General features: G+C 39.7%; 1 protein-coding gene across 18 annotated transcripts in view; it reads right to left on the bottom strand.

The window, feature by feature from the left end:
• MPHOSPH9 (M-phase phosphoprotein 9) overlaps positions 1-19,234 on the bottom strand; it is a 69,676-nt gene that overhangs the window by 7,694 nt on the left and 42,748 nt on the right. For 10 of the 18 annotated variants that reach the window (XM_026017142.2, XM_072725071.1, XM_072725076.1 and 7 more), the window contains 10 exons: positions 16,310-16,357; positions 15,108-15,172; positions 13,571-13,672; positions 6,410-6,544; positions 5,367-5,542; positions 3,757-3,900; positions 2,851-2,971; positions 1,948-2,051; positions 814-1,061; positions 463-531 (listed from right to left, as the gene is read on the bottom strand). In XM_026017142.2, coding sequence (XP_025872927.2) covers positions 463-531; positions 814-1,061; positions 1,948-2,051; positions 2,851-2,971; positions 3,757-3,900; positions 5,367-5,542; positions 6,410-6,544; positions 13,571-13,672; positions 15,108-15,172; positions 16,310-16,357 — 1,212 coding nt within the window. Of the gene's footprint in view, positions 1-462; positions 532-813; positions 1,062-1,947; positions 2,052-2,850; positions 2,972-3,756; positions 3,901-5,366; positions 5,543-5,802; positions 5,854-6,409; positions 6,545-13,570; positions 13,673-15,107; positions 15,173-16,309; positions 16,358-19,234 lie in introns of those variants that run through there. The other 8 variants (XM_072725075.1, XM_072725077.1, XM_072725070.1 and 5 more) reach the window with 3 other exon arrangements.

Genomic DNA, 19,234 nt, shown 5'->3' with positions numbered 1-19,234 from the left:
TGAATACAAAAAGGAACATTTTAATGTGAGAGGATTAATTTAATGTAAAATCTGTTTGAAGGCATATCGCATAGTGGCATGAACGTCTTTTTCATGGGTATAAAGGTAAAAATCACTTTTTACCCCCGAAAGTCAGCATGCCATTCTAAAATATATTATAGGGGCATCTGGGTGGCTCAGTGGTTGGCTGTCTGCCTTTGGCTCAGAGCGTGATCCCGGGGTCCTGGGATCAAGTCCTGCACCAGGTCCCCCACAGGGAGCCTGCTTCTCCCTCTGCCTATGTCTCTACCTGTGTGTGTCTCTCATGAATAATTAAATAAAGTCTTAAATCACCAAACACTTCCTAAAAGGTTAACCGTTTTGCCCAATTGCTTTAGGATGCCTAAATTAACATCATCTTAGAAAAATGGTGCACTAGCCAGCGTCACAAAGCTAATCCAGATTCAAGCTAAGACATTTCACCTGATTCAATCTCGTCTGCAAAGTGATCCGTCCTCCAGTAGAAGGCATTCGACTCAAAGCCGCCTCAATCTATTAACACAAAAAAAATTAAATGAAAACAGAAGAATTCTGATTCATGGCAGGGAAGTCTGCAACAGAATGGAAAGGACAGGCTTCAGCCTAGTATTCTCTTGTCCAGCTTGCCTTCATATAAATTCATTTAAAACGTCCTAACCAGCAAGGCCAGCTCAGCTCTGGTGTGCTATCCACAGTAACTTCCTGAGATGGCTGGCCTCAATAATTCCCTTCTGACTATTCCTCAGACACAAGCATTAAGGTCAGAAAAAGGTTTAAGTTTTTGTTTGTTTTTACCTGGTCTTTTTCTTTTGTAAGTTCATCAAAAAACCGCTCCGTTTCAGCTAGGGTCCTAATTTTTGCTGTATACTCAAAATCATTACCATGTGGTGCTACTGATGCAGGCTTACACTGTTCATAGCTAACTGATTTATTCTTCTCCCAGGCTGATCGCACAGACACTTTCTTCACTCCATTTGGCAACAGTTCGGGAGAAGAGCTATGATTAACATGGATGTCGGTGGCTGTTTCTGAATATTTTTTTTCTGTCGAGAGAAAAGAAATTTCTTTTTTTTTTATCAATTTTCCTAATAGATCATATACATAACTATCTAAATTATCTAACTTCACTTTCTGGAAAGGGCTGCCACATACCCAAAAAATGGAATGGAAAGAGACACAACAATCATATTTACTCAGTGCTTTTTCTCCACAGAATTCTACAAGCTTTGCCCTCAGTTTAACAATATGTATAACTTCCCTAAATGAAGGTGTGTGAACTTAAATGAACTATAAATAAACTTGAAGGAAAAAAAAGTTAAATGCTAAACACTTGTCTAGTGGACACAAACCCACACCAATGGAAAAGAGCTAGCATGTCACAGGGCCTGCCCAAGTGGGTCACATGCATTCTCTTGTAACTTTATTCCAAATTTAAAAAGATAAATGAGAAAAAAGAGGGCAGCCCAGGTGGCTCAGCAGTTTAGCGCTGCCTTTGGCCCAGGGCGTGATCCTGGAGACTCGGGATCGAGTCTGATGTCGTGCTCCCTGTTTGGAGCCTGCTTCTCCCTCTGCCTGTGTCTCTGGTCTCTCTCTCTCTCTCTCTGTCTCTCACAAATAAATAAATAAATAAATCTTTTAAAAAAAAAAGAAAAAAAAATCACCTAACGCCTAAGTTGCACAGAAATTACAGAATATAAGAGAAAAACTGAAGAGTATGGCCCCAGTAAGTAGTAACATTAACATTGCTTGTCAGTGAGAACAACATTGACACATAATATGAGCATCACGAATGCTCTTTTTAGAGGTCCTTGGGCAGAAATTATTTAAGTGCAGGATATTAAAATATTTAGGACCTTGAAAAGATACCAGAAATTCACAAAAAGAATGACTATACCCATAACTAATAATTTTTTTTTAGGAAAAAGATACCTTCCAAGTCATCTAGAGGAAGAAACTGGAGTTGTTTCCTTGGATTGGTACGTTGTAACGCAGACACAGGAACAGTATCTAAATCATCCAAAAGTATATCAAATCTATTGAACGAAGCAAGTTGCTTGTGAGAAAAAAATGTTAATTGATTTTCCCTATCTCCACTAGAAAGATGAGCTGGCATCCAGTTAATTCACATATTCACGTATTAAAAAAAAAAAAAAAAAAAGCTGGTCATATAATTTTCTAAAACTGAAATTTAATTTATATTTCCTAACACAAAATTACATTTACATATTGGAGACTTGAAACATTTACCCACACAGTAGCTCTTTCAATCTTTTTAACAACCTTATAAAATAGGAGGGAAGTACTATCCCTTTTTATAGAAGGGGAAACTGAGGTTCAATGTGCTTTAAGTCATTTCTCAAGAGCCTGAGGGAGCCAGGTTACCAGCTCTCACACTGCAGGTGTCCAAGGCTTCCCATGGCAGCTTGCACTGCAGACCTGCTTCAGAGAGAGAACAATTTTTTCAGGCACCCAGGGAAACTTACGTGTACTGACAGGGCCATACCAGGACAGCCCACTTTCTTGTACAAATGGCTCAAAAATTTCCCTGTATCATAAACCTTTTCAGGAAAAGAAACAATTATCATTTATACCCAAAAGCTGGAGGGACTCTGAGGCAGTTTTTAAATTCAGTGGTAGCAGTTTACATAGTTTAAAAACTGTTTTCATGTATTATAGTACTTTATTTTCAGTATGACATTCATTTAAATGGTTTAAATCCATAGGGTTCCCACTGGCAACTGAAAAATCAGTGATAGCTACAGGCATAAGCAGACACTTAAAAGAAAAAAATCAATAATAAAATATTTTATTCTACTATTTTAGAGAACTTACCGAGTTGGACTGCTTTCATTTTTGCTCAGTAGATGACTAAATCCTGGGGACAAATTTTCTTTAGGAGATCGCTTTGGACTATAAGCCACAGTCACTGGTGTTAACATAATCTCTCTTTTTGCTACAGAAGAAAACAAAGAGGAAATATTCTTTTTTTCCTACATAATACATTATATTGCAGAACATACTTCCCTTTTCAGTACTTTTTGGTAACTTTAATGGAATTCAATTTTATTGCAAAACTTTTTGAAAGATAAACAAAAGCATCCAAAATAAAAATAATTCATAATCCCAACACCTAGAGGGAACCACCGTCAACATTTTAGTGTTTCAGACTGCTGTGTCAGCACTTGAGACTCAAAACTGGTTTTTCAGGATTTTAGAAATTGACTGGAAATAAGATGGAAACACCAGTGCACATTCCTGTAACACAGGTACATACAAATATCTTCAGCCGTTCTGAAAATGGAAATCAAGAAAACAGAAACCTAATGCTTAACCTTTAAAACCATAAAACCATAGCTATAACTGCCTAAAGAAATTGAAGGTAAATATATAAAAAGCAACATCTTTTTCAGGCTAGCTTAATTTGTTTGAACTAATATTTACTTAGATAGTCGTCAATAATCTCAAAAACTGTCAAGTGGAGTGAGCTGCAAAAAAAATTTTGCTGGACACACACACACACACACAAAATCTCATTGTAATATATCGTGATAATTTCTTCACCTGTAGTCATAGTATCTGTGCAATCAAGTGATATACTACTATTGAATAAGATCCTATTTAGGGACCCTGGGGCTCAGAGTAGTCTCTAGTAGGTGCTAGAGAGAAAACATGAGGCGTGTACGCACAGCTTGGATGCCCCTCCTTTCAGCCAGGGAGATCTATGCATCTAACTCTTACTTGGAGTATTCAATTTACGAGTTGAAGGTGGTAAAGATGATGATCTCTGTGAAGCAGAGTTAAATCTCTTCTGTCTTTGGGCACATTTCTCTGGGGACCGATTTGTACTGATTGATGTTTCAGTTTGCCGAGGATTCACTAATTCTGTAACACACAAATTGTTAAAAAGTAAACAGAACAAACCTAGCTTTGATTACCTGCCTCTATTAACAGATGATTACACCAAGCAAGCAATTCTTAGTATCCAGGTAAGAATGATTATTGCAAATACATAAGGATGAAAAAATGTTTGAAGAAAATGTGGGAGCTTATAAAGAATTCATTCTGGCTATCTGTTGACAATTGTCATTCAAGGCGATTTTTCACAAGAGATTATTTTTAGAAAGCAAGTCACTAATTTATTTACTAAGAGATACCGCCTTGGAGATGCAATACCCAAGATGCTAACATTGTAATCAGCAGGCCCCATCAAGTGAGTACAGGAGGGCAAGAAGATGCAAATACTTACTGACTTGCACTTGCGAGAAAGACAGTATTAAAGATACTTCTTGGGCAGCCCCGGTGGCTTAGCGGTTTGGCGCCGCCTTCAGCCCAGGGTGTGATCCTCGGGACCCGGAATCGAGTCCCATGTTGGGCTCCCTGCATGGAGCCTGCTTCTCTGCCTGTGTCTCTGCCTCTCTCTCTCTCTGTTTCTCATGAATAAATAAATAAAATTTAAAAAAATAAAATAAAGCTACTTCTTGGGGCCTCTGGCTGGCTCAGTTGGAAGAGCATGTAACTCTTGATCTTGGGGTTCTAATTTGGAGCCTCATGCTGAGTGGAGAGATTACTTTAAAAAAATCGTTTTTAAATATTAAAAAAAGGGATCCCTGGGTGGTACAGCGGTTTGGCGCCTGCCTTTGGCCCAGGGCGCAATCCTGGAGACCCGGGATCGAATCCCACGTCGGGCTCCCGGTGCATGGAGCCTGCTTCTCCCTCTGCCTATGTCTCTGCCTCTCTCTCTCTCTGTGTGACTATCATAAATAAATAAAAATAAATTTTAAAAAATTAAATCTTAAAAAAAAAGATATTTCTTGTCCTGCGAGATGCTCAGTAACCAAGAAAAGGACAGTAGAAAACATTACATCTTACTTTATGAATACCAAATGTCTGTCATAACTTTCCAATGTGAGACAAGACAAACTCATGTAGAAATTTTCCAAATATTTTTAAGAATGCTGCATAGGGGATCCCTGGGTGGCGCAGCGGTTTGGCGCCTGCCTTTGGCCCAGGGCGTGATCCTGGAGACCCGGGATCGAATCCCACGTCGGGCTCCCGGTGCATGGAGCCTGCTTCTCCCTCTGCCTGTGTCTCTGCCTCTCTCTCTATCTCTCTGTGACTATCATAAATAAATAAAAAAAAAAAAAAAAAAAAAAAAAAAAGAATGCTGCATAAATCTTTACTAATCAGAAGTAATATGCAGTCTGCTTTGTATAAAAGATATATGTTATGTCATGACTGTGATAAATTATGAGCTAGAGGACTTAATAAGGAAGGTGATAAAACTGGGGGCAAAGAGGAAGGTATCTATAATCTATTATCTCTATATCAAACAAAGGAAAAATGCTTACTATTTGAGGTGTCCTCTTTCTCTGTCTGTGTGCCCCAATTTTTAAATATTTTTCCTTCATCAAGTTCTTTTAAAGCTTTCATGATTGGTGTGTCTGAAGTCTCTATTTGTTTTTTTTTCAGTAAGCTTCTTGGTGAACTTCCAGGTGAAGAATCCTTTTCCGGAGGAGAATGATACCTTAAATAATAATTGTAAGACACACTGTGCTATGAAGTGAGTATTTCTGTCCCCCTGAAAACCTCGCATGTTGAAGCCCCAATCCTCAGTGGATGGTGTTAGCAGGTTTCAGCCTTGGGGAGGTGACTAGATTTAGATGAGATCATTAGGGTGGGGGGCCTGGGATAGGATTAGTGCCCTTATAAAAAGAAGAGATCCAAGAACTCTGTCTGCACGCATTCACCAAGGGAAGGCCATATAACCAGGAAGAGGGCTCTCACCAAGAACCCAACTGTGCCAGCACCCCAATCTTGGACTCTCAGCATGCAGACCTGCAGGAAGAAATGTTTCTTACTCAAGCTGCCCAGTCTATGGTGATTTAATACAGCAGCCTGAGCTAATACAGAATTCACCAGCTTTGTTAGGGGAATAACATGAGAGCTAACAAATACACTCCACAATGAGGATGTATTCTTTACAATGAAATAAACTAAAATTGAACCTGCAGGTTCAATAGACCAGTACTTCTCAATTCTCTTCACATCCTTGCACATACAGAAATACTATAATTTTGTGGTGCTCTAGAGTAATAGTTGCTTGGGCTGTCCAGAGGGTAAGAGGATCAACAAACACCTTATCCTGATAGTCCATGCACAGCACACCACTGTGTTGGGAACACAGGGCAGGGGACGCTCTGCATAGTCTTTGATAGGAAAGTATCCTACACCCATTAGCTTTTCAAAGTAAAATAAAAATCTGGTCCTCAAAAGTAAGACATTGAGGCAACAGAGAAGGCTCTTTAGACCTTCCTGAACATTTAAAAGCAATTGAAATGTAAATGAAACCATTAAGAAATCCTAAATATGACCTTTGACAAAGCTACCTTACCCAGTAGTGCAGGTTTCCACCAGCTGGTTATCCATTCTATCATTCTGGGTATCCAAAGGCTGGCCAGTAAAGATAGAATACTCTGCTCCTGGTATCAGCCACTTGCGTCTGCTGACGTCAGAGGTGGCCAGTGTGCTAGGACAATGAGAAATGATCTAAGGCATTATGGGCTCATACTTCAGGTCAGGCCCAACACATACAGAAAACAACCTGCTTTGAAACGTTATATACACATCTGTACAGTAATTCTAAAACTGCATAAAACAACCTTAATTTTAGATACATGAATTCTATTTTGTGGTTTTCAGATCCAACCAAACTGTTATTTTAGGTTTCTGTTATTTTGGCATATTTCTGCATCTCAGTCAAGGTATCCTTGTATCTACACAGCTCTGAATACCCCCAACTAACTTCCTATGCTTCATCCTCAATCCACAGCTCAGGCTAAGGAAGTGCAGCAAGAGTGCCCTTCTCATTCTTCCCAGACCAGCACTGCCCAGGAGAATTTTCTGTGAAAAAAGAAACTTCTTCTATCTGCACAATAATACAATAGCCATGAGTCACATACTGCTATTGAACGCTTGAACTGCGGCTAGTGAAATGAAGAACCAAATTTTAAATGTTATTTAATTTTAATTAATTTACATTTAATAGCTGCCCATAATGACTGGCACTAGTATATTAAGTAGTACAGTTCTAGGTTAGTACTTCCCCCATCTTATGGAAACCATGCCCAACTGAGACTCATACATCATGCAAAAACAAAACCAGGCATTCAGCAGACATTAGAATGGTTCCCACTTTCTCCAGCCCTCCTAACTTCAGTGTCCACACAGAGGAGCTACCCTGGACCTCTCTCCAACAACTGGGCTCTACTCGCCTGCTTACTCGCCTCCTCCACCAGAGAATACTCACTGGACTTCATCATCACCAGAGAACATACCCTCTTAAGAAATCACAACTCAAAAAAAAAAAGAAAAAAAGAAATCACAACTCCAAAGATTCTTCTGGCTCAGGTGCTCAAGTATCATCAAGGCACTGTGACCCCAAGGCCTGTGATCCCTGGCCTGACCATTTTCTTCCTCTTCTCTCTTTTTTTTTAAAGATATTATTTATTTAAAAAAAAAAAAAAAAAGATATTATTTATTTTTTTGAGACAGAAAGTGAGCGAGTGAGGGAGAGAGAGCATGAGTTGGGGGTGAGGCAGAAGGAGAAGCAGACTCCCCACTGAACAGGTTGACGTGGAGCTTGATCCCAGGACCCAGAGTTCATGACCTGAGCTAAAGGCAGATGCTTAACAGACTGAGCCACCCAGGCTCCCCTGGCCTCACCATTTTCTACATATCAATCCCTCTCCTAGCTTGACCAGTTCCCTCTACCTACTCTGTGGTGCACACTTACTACCTTGACCCCCTTTCCAGCACTCACCTTCCATTACACCCATCTGGCAGCAGAGACCTAAGCCTGGAGTAACACAGTGGTCTCACTCCTGAATGTCTACAATCCTATACTTGGGCTTTGCTGGAAGCAAGCCACCCAACCGTGTAGCCCGTGTTAACATTACAGAGTCACTATCACCATCTCAATAGACACCTAACACTGGCTGACAACATACCTTTCTGTAATCAACGAGCTCCGGTTCTCCAACAGGACTCCCTTACACCTTCTCTGCTCTCTCAAACTCTCACCCAGCCCTGCCAGTCAGCTGATAACCTCACATCACACTTGAGAGGGAAAAAAGAAACCAGGAGACAACAGGTGTCTTCCTCTCTCTGCTCCCTTCCACAGCCAAACTTCTTACAACTTCCCTTCCTCATATTCAACTCCCAGTCACTCCCTTTTTCCCTCGATTTTAAATTAAGAAACATCCCAAACATTCTTAGAAAATTACAAAGACTACTACAAGCACTCACAAGTACTTAATTTTAACAAATGCTAGTATCTTACCAGATTTGTTTTCAATAGTAAGAGAAAAGATAATGTACATATGGCCGTTTGTATTTTTTAAATTATGTCCATATTATGCTGAGTGAAATAAGTCAATCGGAGAAGGACAAACAGTGTATGTTCTCATTCATTTGGGGAATATAAATAATAGTGAAAGGGAATATAAAGGAAGGGAGAAGAAATGTGTGGGAAATATCAGGAAGGGAGACAGAACATAAAAACTCCTAACTCTGGGAAACGAACTAGGGGTGGTGGAAGGGGAGGAGGGCGGGTGTTGGAGGGGAATGGGTGACGGGCACTGAGGCGGACACTTGACGGGATGAGCACTGGGTGTTTTTCTGTATGTTGGTAAATTGAACACCAATAAAAATTAATTTTAAAAAAAAAATAGGGGAATCTCTGGGTGGCTCAGCGGTTCGGCGCCTGCCTTTGGCCCAGGGCGTGATCCTGGAGACCCAGGATCGAGTCCCACATCGGGCTCCCTGCATGGAGCCTGCTTCTCCCTCTCCCTCTGTGTGTTTGTGTCTCTCATGAATAAATAAAATCTTCTCTATATGGCTAATAGAATTGAAAGGATCATACCCTGGGCCGATGGCAGGTGCTAAACCGCTGAGCCACGCAGAGATCCCCTGTTTGCTTTATTTCAATAAACAACAGAATATTACAGGTACAATTCAAGTCCCCTGTGTACCTCTCCAATATCACTCCTCTGATATCATTACCCTAGTGTAAGTGCTAAGGTACCACTTTCACTAAATTTGTATTCAACATTCCACACATGTTGTTATGTATGAACCTATAAAATATGTTCTGCATGCCAAAGTCAATATAAATAGTATCCTACTTCTCCTGCAACTGGTTTTATTGTTTCAAGTTGCTTTAAAAAAAAAAAAAGCTGGGATCCCTGGGTGGCGCAGAGGTTTGGCGCCTGCCTTTGGCCCGGGGCGCGATCCTGGAGACCCGGGATCGAATCCCACGTCGGGCTTCTGGTGCATGGAGCCTGCTTCTCCCTCTGCCTGTCTCTGCCTCTCTCTCTCTCTGTGTGTGACTATAGTGAATAAATAAATAAAATCTTAAAAAAAAAAAAAAAAAGTTTATGGGGGATCCCTGGGTACCTCAGTGGTTTGGCAACAGCCTTTGGCCCAGGGTGCAATCCTGGAGTCCCGGGATTAAGTTCCACGTCGGGCTCCCGGCATGGAGCCTGCTTCTCCCTCTGCCTGTGTCTCTGCCTCTCTCTTTCTGTATGTCTATTATAAATAAATAAAATCTTTTAAAAAAATTTTTATTTATTTGAGAGAGAGAGAGATCACGCCACACGTGAGAGGGGGGAAGGGCAGAGGAATGGGGAGAAGCAGACTCTCCACTGAGCAGGGAGCCCGACATGGGACTCAATCCCAGGACCCTGAGATCATGACCTGAGCAGAAGGCAAATGCTTAACCGACTGAGCCACCCAGGTACCCCATGTTGTTCCAAATTATGTTCTTAAGCTTAAACTACATTGGGGCATCTGAGCTGAAACAGTCAGTTAAGCATCTGACTCTTGGGTTCAACTCAGGTTGTGATCTCATGGTTGTGAGACCAAGCCCCACATTGGGCTCCACATTCAGAATGGAGTTTGCTTGAGAGTCTCTCTCCCTCTCCATCTTGCCCCCCCACTCATGTTCACTTTTTCTCTCTAAAATAAATAAATAAATATTAAAAAGAAAGATTAAATCACGTGAACAATCAACTTCAGTGGCTGGCAAATTTTCCCCATAAAGCATCAGATAATAAATAGGTTTTTTGTTTTGTTTTAATAAATAGGTTTTTATAGGCCAGATGGTTCTCTGTTGCAAGTACTCAAACTTGTTGTTATGCAAAACAGCCAGCTAATAGGTAAATGAATAAACTTTATTTTTGGACACTGAAATTTAAACTTCATATAATTTTCACATATATGAAATACTATTCTCTGATTTTTCCCAAACATTTAAAAATACAAAAACCATTCCTTGCTCATACGCCCTACAAAAACAGGCAATAGGCTGGATTTGGGCTGGGGGCTGTGCTCATCAATTCCTGATCTAATGTATGCACTGTCACACTATATAGCATCATTCATAAATATATCACAATATATTAGTTTTTTTTAAAGATTTTATTTATTGGGGGATCCCTGGGTGGCTCAGCGGTTTAGTGCCTGCTTTTGAGATCGAGTCCCGCATCAGGCCCCTGCATGGAGCCTGCCTCTCCCTCTGCCTGGCTCTTGCTCTGTGTCTCTCATGAATAAATAAATATAATCTTAAGGGATCCCTGGGTGGCGCAGCAGTTTAGCGCCTGCCTTTGGCCCAGGGCGTGATCCTGGAGACCCGGGATCGAATCCCACATCAGGCTCCCGGTGCATGGAGCCTGCTTCTCCCTCTGCCTGTGTCTCTGCCTCTCTCTCTCTGTGACTATCATAAATAAAAAAATAAAAAAATAAAAAGATGTTATTTATCCATGAGAGACACAAAGAGAGAGAGGCAGAGACACAGGCAGAGGGAGAGGCAGGCTCCATGCAGGGAGCCCGATGCGGGACTCGATCCAGAGAGTTCAGGATCATGCCCCGGGTGGAAGGCAGGCACTAAACTGAGCCACCCAGGGATCCCCAGTATCACAATAGATTAAATGTTCCAGCTGTTAAACATATAGGTTGCTTTCACTCACTCTATACAACATTCTCAATGGATGTTCACATTTGCTCCTTCATGCAAACCACTCTCCAGGCCATCAAGCCCTAGCTGGCATACGTAAGGGTCGCCAGTCCCCTCACCTGCCCTCTCAGCAGTGTCCACACCACTGGCCACCATTAGGGTTCCTCCTAGCACCCTGGCAACTCTTTCTCGGGTTCCTGTGCCTAATCCTTCTGCCCCCAACATCAAGACATCAGGGCTCTTCAGAGCTTCATCCCACACAACCTATCATATATCCACCATACACCTATCATATATCCCACACTCAAGCACTACACAATGATTATTCTAAAATTTCTAACTCTAGCCTAAGACCTTATTTCTGAGCTCCAAATGTAAATTTATAATCACCTGCCTGATTCCCACTTGGAATTCGTATGAATCTCAAACTAAAATATTTGAAATGGAAATTCCAATCTTTATATCCCATGGTCTACTCTTCTCAATTCTTCCCTAGTTCAATATATAGCACCCTGAGTTGCTCAAGACAGAAACCAAGATGTTATGGGACACCTTCCTTTCTTCTCTTCTTCTTTTTTTTTTTTTTTTTTAAGATTTTATTTATTCATTCATGAGAGAAAGAGAGAGAGGCAGAGACACAGGCAGAGGGAGAAGCAGGCTCCATGCAGGGAGCCCAACATGGGACTCGATCCCGGGGCTCCAGGATCATGCCCTGGGTTGAAGGTGGCGCTAAACCGCTAAGCCACCCAGGCTGCCCCCTTTCTTCTCTTCTTAACCAAGTTCTACAGATTCTACCTCTGGAATCTTTTTCAGACCCTTCTAATCTGTCCATTTCTATGGCCTCCACCCAGCAAACACCATCTCTCCTAACACTACAATTGCCTAGTTATTTAGTGTGCCTGCTTCTCCTTTTCCTCTTCATCTCTTCCCCATGGCAGGTGCATTAAAAAAATAGAAATCAGGAGTGCCTGGATGGCTCAGTCAGGTAAGCATCCAACTCTTGATTTCAGCTCAGGTCATTATCTCAGGGTCACAAGATTGTGCCCCACATTGGGCTTTGCACTGAGCATGGAGCCTGCTTAAGATTATCTCACTCCTTCTGTCCCTCCCATCCCGTTCACACACTCTCTCTCTCTCTCTATAAAAAGAAAGAAAAAAGAAAATAAGAAATCAGATGACCTAATCTTATCACATAAAACCTTTCAAAGGTTTCCCAAAAGATTTAGGAGTAAAATCCAAACTCCTGACTATGGCTTAGAAAGTAATATATGACCATCCATGATTTCACCTGGAGCTACTTTACCCCTTGCTGGCAATATTCAGGCACACAAGCTTCCTCCAGGTTCTTTAAACATGTTAAGCCCTTTCCTACTTAAGGACATAATAAAGCTCATTTCTCTGCCTGGAACATCTCCCTCCCTCATGCCTCCCCCCACCAACACATCACAGGGCTTACCTCCTTGCTTACAAGTTACCTCCACAGAAAGGCCTTCCCTGACCCCAATTTCACCCCACTCTTGTTCTCTCTCAAATGTTCAATTTCAGTAACTTATGAAATTTTTTCTTTAAATAATTCACTATGTTCTAACTTGTTAATGAACAAAGATCTAGAGAAAGTTTCTCATTTGACAATTATGACTTAGAAAGGTTATAATTTAACAATCTTTCTGATACACATCAGTATTATGACTTTATGATCTACTCATTTAATATACTTTATAAAATCATAGTAAAAACTAATACAAAAAAACCCTACTCTATAAATGTATCAAGATAATGCTCTGAGATTATAGCAAAGCTAATTTTGAATAACTAAAAAAACTAAAATGAAAAATCCATACAACCTAATGAAGATTTGTCTTCATAGGTCTGCTCATTAACATACGAATAGGGGCACCTGGGTGGCTTAGTAGGTTAAGTCACTGCCTTTGACTCAGGTCATGACCCAGGGTCCTGGGATCAAGCCCTGTGTAGGGAATCCCTGCTCAGCAGGGAGCCTGCTTCTCCCTTTCTCCCTGTTCATGTTCTCTCTCTCAAATAAATAAAATCTTAAAAAAAAAAAAAAAAGGAATATTATTTCTGGAATTTTTGGGCTACAAGACCTTCTGAGATATTCTAGCCCAATGTCCTCGTTTTTACAGATAATAACACTGAACTCCAAAAAAATTAAGTGATTTGCCTAAGGTCACACAGCTGGGTAGAGTCAACAAAGAAAACATTTCAGGTCTCTTTACACCCAATCTGATTCTATTTCCGCCTTTTGGCAAATGCTTCTGCATGAGAGTTTTTATGATATCTAATAATTAGGTGGTTTTTTGTTGTTTTCTTAAGTAAGCTGTACATCCCTCGTGGCGCTCTAACTCACCACCCCAAGATCAAGAGTCTCACGCTCCACTGACTGAGCCAGCCAGGCGCCCCATAATTAGATGCTTTTACATATATAAGTTCTATAATGACACTTAACTCTGACTTCCTTATGACTTAAACAATAAAAGGGTGCACCTATTTCTAGCTTTATGGAGATTAAACAAAATAACTTACTTGGCATGTGAGGATCTCATGGGAGTTTTAGAATTATGGCGAAGACTTATCATATTTTCATGCTCCACTTGCTTGACCTGAGCTTCAAGTTTTGAAATTATTCTAATTCAAAAGGAATGAGATAAATTAAGTACACAATAAATTTAGAATAGCCTAACTACAAATTACTTATCTAACAGACCCTTCTAGAAAAGGAGTGACAAAAGAACTGCTGGTTGGTAAACCTGCTTTCATAATAAAATGCCCCAATAATCGTTAAAAAGCTGAACAAATTGGAACATATACTGAAAGGCAAATACATTAAACTCTACAAAGAAGCATTCCATATACTACAACTGAAGGAAAAGGAAACAACAAATGGACTAGTCAAGTTTAAAAAAAATGTACAAATCTGACTACAGACCAAAACATGTGGTATAAATTAAATTTAAAAAATAAAATAAAAATAAAATAAAAAATAAATAAAAAATAAAAATAAAAAATAAAATAAATACAAGTATTCAAATAAACTGCAATTCTACCATGTTTAATTCTAAATATGGTAGATAATGTTTTCACAAAAAAAGGGAGATATATATTTAATATAAGAGCCAGTAAAGACTTCCTAATTTTTAAGACACAGAGGCTAAACTATCCTGAACAGCTATCTAGAGGCAGCTTACCTCATCTGTGCTATGCACAGAATAAAAGCCTATTTTCAAGTTTACCCACAGAAACTAAGACTCTGGCCAATTAATTGTTTTGAGGTTAGCTGGCATTCTTTCTGTTTTTTAGACTTTGCATATGTCTTTGTCTCATCTTTTAAACTCAAATTCTTGCCTACCCTGCTGCAAGGAAGGTTTGAGAACAGCTCTAACAGGCTGACACTTTATGCCAATCTCATAAGGAAGCTATCATAGAAAATGCATCACAGAAAAGATCTGAGCAAATAAGAAGGCCAGTGTTCACACTCTCCCCAGTGGGAAGTCCTGAGGAGTGCAATAAAATCTCCAAATAAGGACACATCTCCAAATACAAATACAGAAACATGCTCCAAAGCCAATTAGAAGTATTCAACCATTTGCATAGGGACCATTTATGACTCTGGTTTTATCTAAGTAAATCAAATCATGAATATAGTCCCCAAACCAGTTTTTAAGAAAGTAGATGATCATAAAGTTGGTGTGAATGCTGTTTTCTTTTGGGAGCACAAATATAATTCGGTGAACTAGACTGCTTCTTAAAATTCTTTTTTTTTTTTTTTTTTTTTTGGATTTTCAATGGTTTAGTATCATTTAGATTTTGCTATGATGACAAAACACAGAACATCTCAGGGAATGCACACTTCTCAATACAACCACCAAAATAATCATTTAAAAATCTTCTTTGGCTAAAATCAAATGTATTTCCAGGTCAGGGGAAGGTTAGCATAAAATATGATCTCTAAGTGCCTAAAAATCCTCAAGAAAAATTTTCTGTTCATTGCGTTCAGTATGGACATATACTTAAATGCTAAAAGGAGGCGTAATTACCTTATTAGTAAGATAATACATTTTACCTTTTCAAGTCAGAAATCTGAGTATGTGCATCAAGCAATTTGTTCTCAGTTGTATTTAATGTATCCTATGAAAATAAAGGAAAAACCTTAATAACTGAAATATTCAGGATGTATTCTTTTAAAATACACAATATGAAGCAAATCAAAGGCCACACCAGGGGCAGCCCCCATGAATTAGTGGTTTAGCACTGCCTTCAGCCCAGGGCGTGATCCTGGGGACCTGGGATCAAGTCCCACGTCAGGCTCCCCGCATGGAGCCTGCTTCTCCCTCTGCCTGTGTCTCTGCCCACCCCCCTGTGTCTCTAATAAATAAATAAAATCTTAAAAAAAAAAAAAGGCCACACTAGAGAGCTACACAGAAAATTATGCAGATACTCAGCAAATATAGCATCAACCACGGGAGAGAATACATAATTCAAGGGGAAAAAATGAGAGCAAAACTCTGATTTATACAAACAGCCATACATACATCCTTGTCAAATAGGTACAGCCTACTATGCCTTGTTCGATTACAAGCAATCCAGTGTTAAAACGGACATGTTTTAGCCACAACTTGCATAAAACTTTAGTAAATGGCAAAACAGATACCTGGCCAGTGAGATGTGCTGAATGGCTCCTGAGACCCCAGCATACACACATGCCCACCCACTTGCCCAGCTGTGCAGGCCTGTATGCTGTGAACAACCACAACCTTTAATTTTTTTTTTTTAACACAACCTTGAATTTTATACAACAGAAATACTTTGGACACCACCTACAGCATTACTGTGGGGTTTCACTGAATTCAAATATGTAGTTCCCAAACTTTCATTAAAAAAATCACACATAATCAATAAACTCAAAAAACCCCACAAAAAGCAAATGCTTAAAAAAAAAACTTTATAAAAAAAAACTTTATATTTAAATATTATTTAGTAATTTTTTGCATCAGTATCATACCTTATACTCTTCAAAAATTTCATCTCAACTCATCTCAAATAGCCATTCAATATTTGTTAACATATCCAAAAATTTAAGACTTAAGTGGGCAAATGTTTGAAAAGAAAGATACTGATAGAGAAGATGAAGTGAGTGATCTAACTCAAGCAGCGGGATGGAGGATGAGAAGAACAGAGGGGTATAAATAGCACAGGTCAGCCCTCTTCATTTCCAACCCAGTGTTTCTGCCCCTCCATGAAGCTCAGAACATGAATCATTATTACCTTTACTCTTTCATGTTCTTTTCCAAGGGATTCATATTCTCCTAAGAGCTACAAGGAAAAACAAAGAAATGTACCACAAAATTAAACATTATAATGTCAACTCAGAGACAGTCTATAAAATAGCTGCCTGTACTCTTCAAAAATTCTAAGGTCTTGAAATAGGTTAACACTGTTCCAGAAGGCGACTAAAGAGGTAAAAAGAGTGTAAGTCATGAATGTAAGGCATGACCTTAGGTTGGATCCTGGACTGGAAAAAAAAGTGCTATAAAATTATAATTTGGATGTGAATTGCATATTTGATTTCTTTATTTGATTTGTTCTGTGACTATACATGGAAGACCCTTGCTCCTAGGAAATACATACCAAAAAAAAAAAAAAAACCCACACGTGTGAACATACATATATGGGAGGTGACAAAGCAAATATGGCAAAATGTTAACAACTGTGATCCTAGGTAGAAGGAATAGGATCGTTCTTGCAGGTTTTCTCTCAGTTTGAATTTGTTTCAAAATAAAGACAAAAACTAGTATCAATTAAGACCTTTTGGGCAGCCCCAGTGGTGCAGAGTTTGGGGCTGCCTGCAGCCCAGGGCGTGATCCTGGAGACCCTAGATTGAGTCCCACGTCAGGGTCTCTGCTTGGAGCCTGCTTCTCCCTCTGCCTGTGTCTCTGCCTCTCTCTCTCTCTCTCTCTGTCTCTATGAATAAATAAAATCTTAAAAAAAAAAAAAAGACCCTTTAAGTAAGCAGTATTTTAAAAGATTAAAGTTTACATTCTTTCTTGTATACTTCTTTTTGATAAATTAGTTCCACAGAGTAAAGGCACAATTCTAAGTCTAATATAATTAGGTCATTTATTTTAAAATACATATATGTGAGACTTCTTATTAAAGAAGACAGATTCAGGGCAGCCTGGTGGCTCAGGGGTTTAGCGCTTGTCTTCGGCCCAGGGCCTGATTCTGGAGACCTGGGATCGAGTCTCGTGTCGGGCTCCCTGCATGGAGCCTGCTTCTCCCTCTGCCTGTGTCTCTGCCTCTCTCTCTCTCTCTCTCTCTCTCTCTCTCTCATGAGTAAATAAATAAAATCTTTAAAAAAAAAAAAAAAAAGAAGACAGATTCAAAGAATTTTCTTTTTATCCCAAGATCCCACTAAATTAATAATGAGGCAGATATAAATCAAGAGGTAAGCATAATAGAGATCTCAATTAAGACATAACAAGGCAGAGGAGGCTATAAGCTTCAGTGCCTACATCAGGCCTGAATACAGAATGCTAATGGTAAGCAGGCTGGTATCTTTGTAACCCTGAGAGGCTCAGCACTTGAATCTTAGGTTCAGTAGTAAATAGATAGGGTAGAAGGACAGGCTGACCAAAGGGAGCTGGTTAAAGGTCCTTAAGTTGAGTGGTTAGAGCCCAGACAGCAATGGGCTGCCCAGCCAGGCAACAGGACACTGGGAATGTGAATGAGAGACAAATGCAACTCTGGAAACCCACGTATAACAGGTGAGGGAAGCAAATGGATAAGGAATGATAACTAAGGAAAGTTCAAAAATAAATAAATAAAATTGGCTCCCTATCCCCAGCCACCAGAGCTTGACTGTAAAGTCCCAAAGGAGAGACTGGAAGACTCTTCCTTGGGAAAACCAAACAATCCAAGAAAAAAAAAAAAAAACCTCTACATAACCACATCTGGAGGTTCCCTAGCCAAACAGCTGGTCCGTCACTCTACAATCGCTTTTAAGTAAAGGCTACCAGAAAATAGGTCCCATCTGTACACGCAGGCTCTCCAAATGGCTTTTGACTGCCTGCCACTTAAAAGTGAGTCTATAGGAAAAGAACCAACGTTAAAAAAAAGCAAACATACTCATTATGAACCTGACTTCAAACTGAAAGGTTAACTCAGAAGAAATAATAAGAAATAATAAATCAAAACTAAAGAAAGTATTAAAAGAAAGCTCTTATTCTCAGAGAAATTAGTGATATATTCATAAAACAAAACCAGAAAGCAATGAAAACCTAGCAATTAGAGAGCAAGGAACAGCTATTAGAATAACTAAAAATGAGGGATCCCTGGGTAGCGCAGCGGTGGGATCCCTGGGTAGTGCAGCGGTTTGGCGCCTGCCTTTGGCCCAGGGCGTGATCCTGAAGACCCGGGATCGAATCCCACGTCAGGCTCCCGGTGCATGGAGCCTGCTTCTCCCTCTGCCTGTGTCTCTGCCTCTCTCTCTCTCTCTCTGTGACTATCATAAATAAATAAAAATTTTTTAAAAAAAGAATAACTAAAAATGAGACAGAAAATAAATATAATACTAAAACAAGTAGATAGAAAACAAAGAGGCCATGATGGAAACTAAACCATACATAAGCCTTTGAAAATCAACCCATGCAATACAACATCTACTGGTGAAAGTTCCAGAGAAAGAACAGAAAAGGCAGGAAGGAAATCAGCAGAGAAATAACATTAGCAAGTCTGTAGAACCAAAGGACACTGGTTTCCAGATTGGAAGAATCTACACCTCCAACAATGAATGAAAAAAAGACCTATATCAAGGCACATTGTTGGGGATCCCTGGGTGGCTCAGTGGTTTAGCGCCTGCCCAAATTTGGCCCAGGGCATGATCCTGGAGTCCCGGGATTGAGTCCTATGTCAGGCTCATGGCATGGAGCCTGCTTCTCCCTCCTCCTGTGTCTCTGCCTCTCTCTCTCTCTAGGTCTATCATAAATAAATAAATAAATTAATTAATTAATTAATCTTTTATTAAAAAAGGCACATTGTTATGGAATTTAAGGACACCATGGATTAAAAAAAAAAATAAAAAGAAGTTAAAACTTCCAGAAGGAGCTTTGAACTCATTCTTAAGGAACAAGAAACGCATTTACTAAATGCAATGTGCGATTCTTGTAGTCTAAATTAAAAAGCAAAAACCAA

This window comes from Vulpes vulpes, chromosome 10, assembly GCF_048418805.1.
Source record: "Vulpes vulpes isolate BD-2025 chromosome 10, VulVul3, whole genome shotgun sequence".
Lineage (NCBI taxonomy): Eukaryota > Metazoa > Chordata > Mammalia > Carnivora > Canidae > Vulpes > Vulpes vulpes.
Note: the sequence above shows the minus strand (reverse complement) of the source record. Positions and strands in the feature narration are given on the sequence as shown.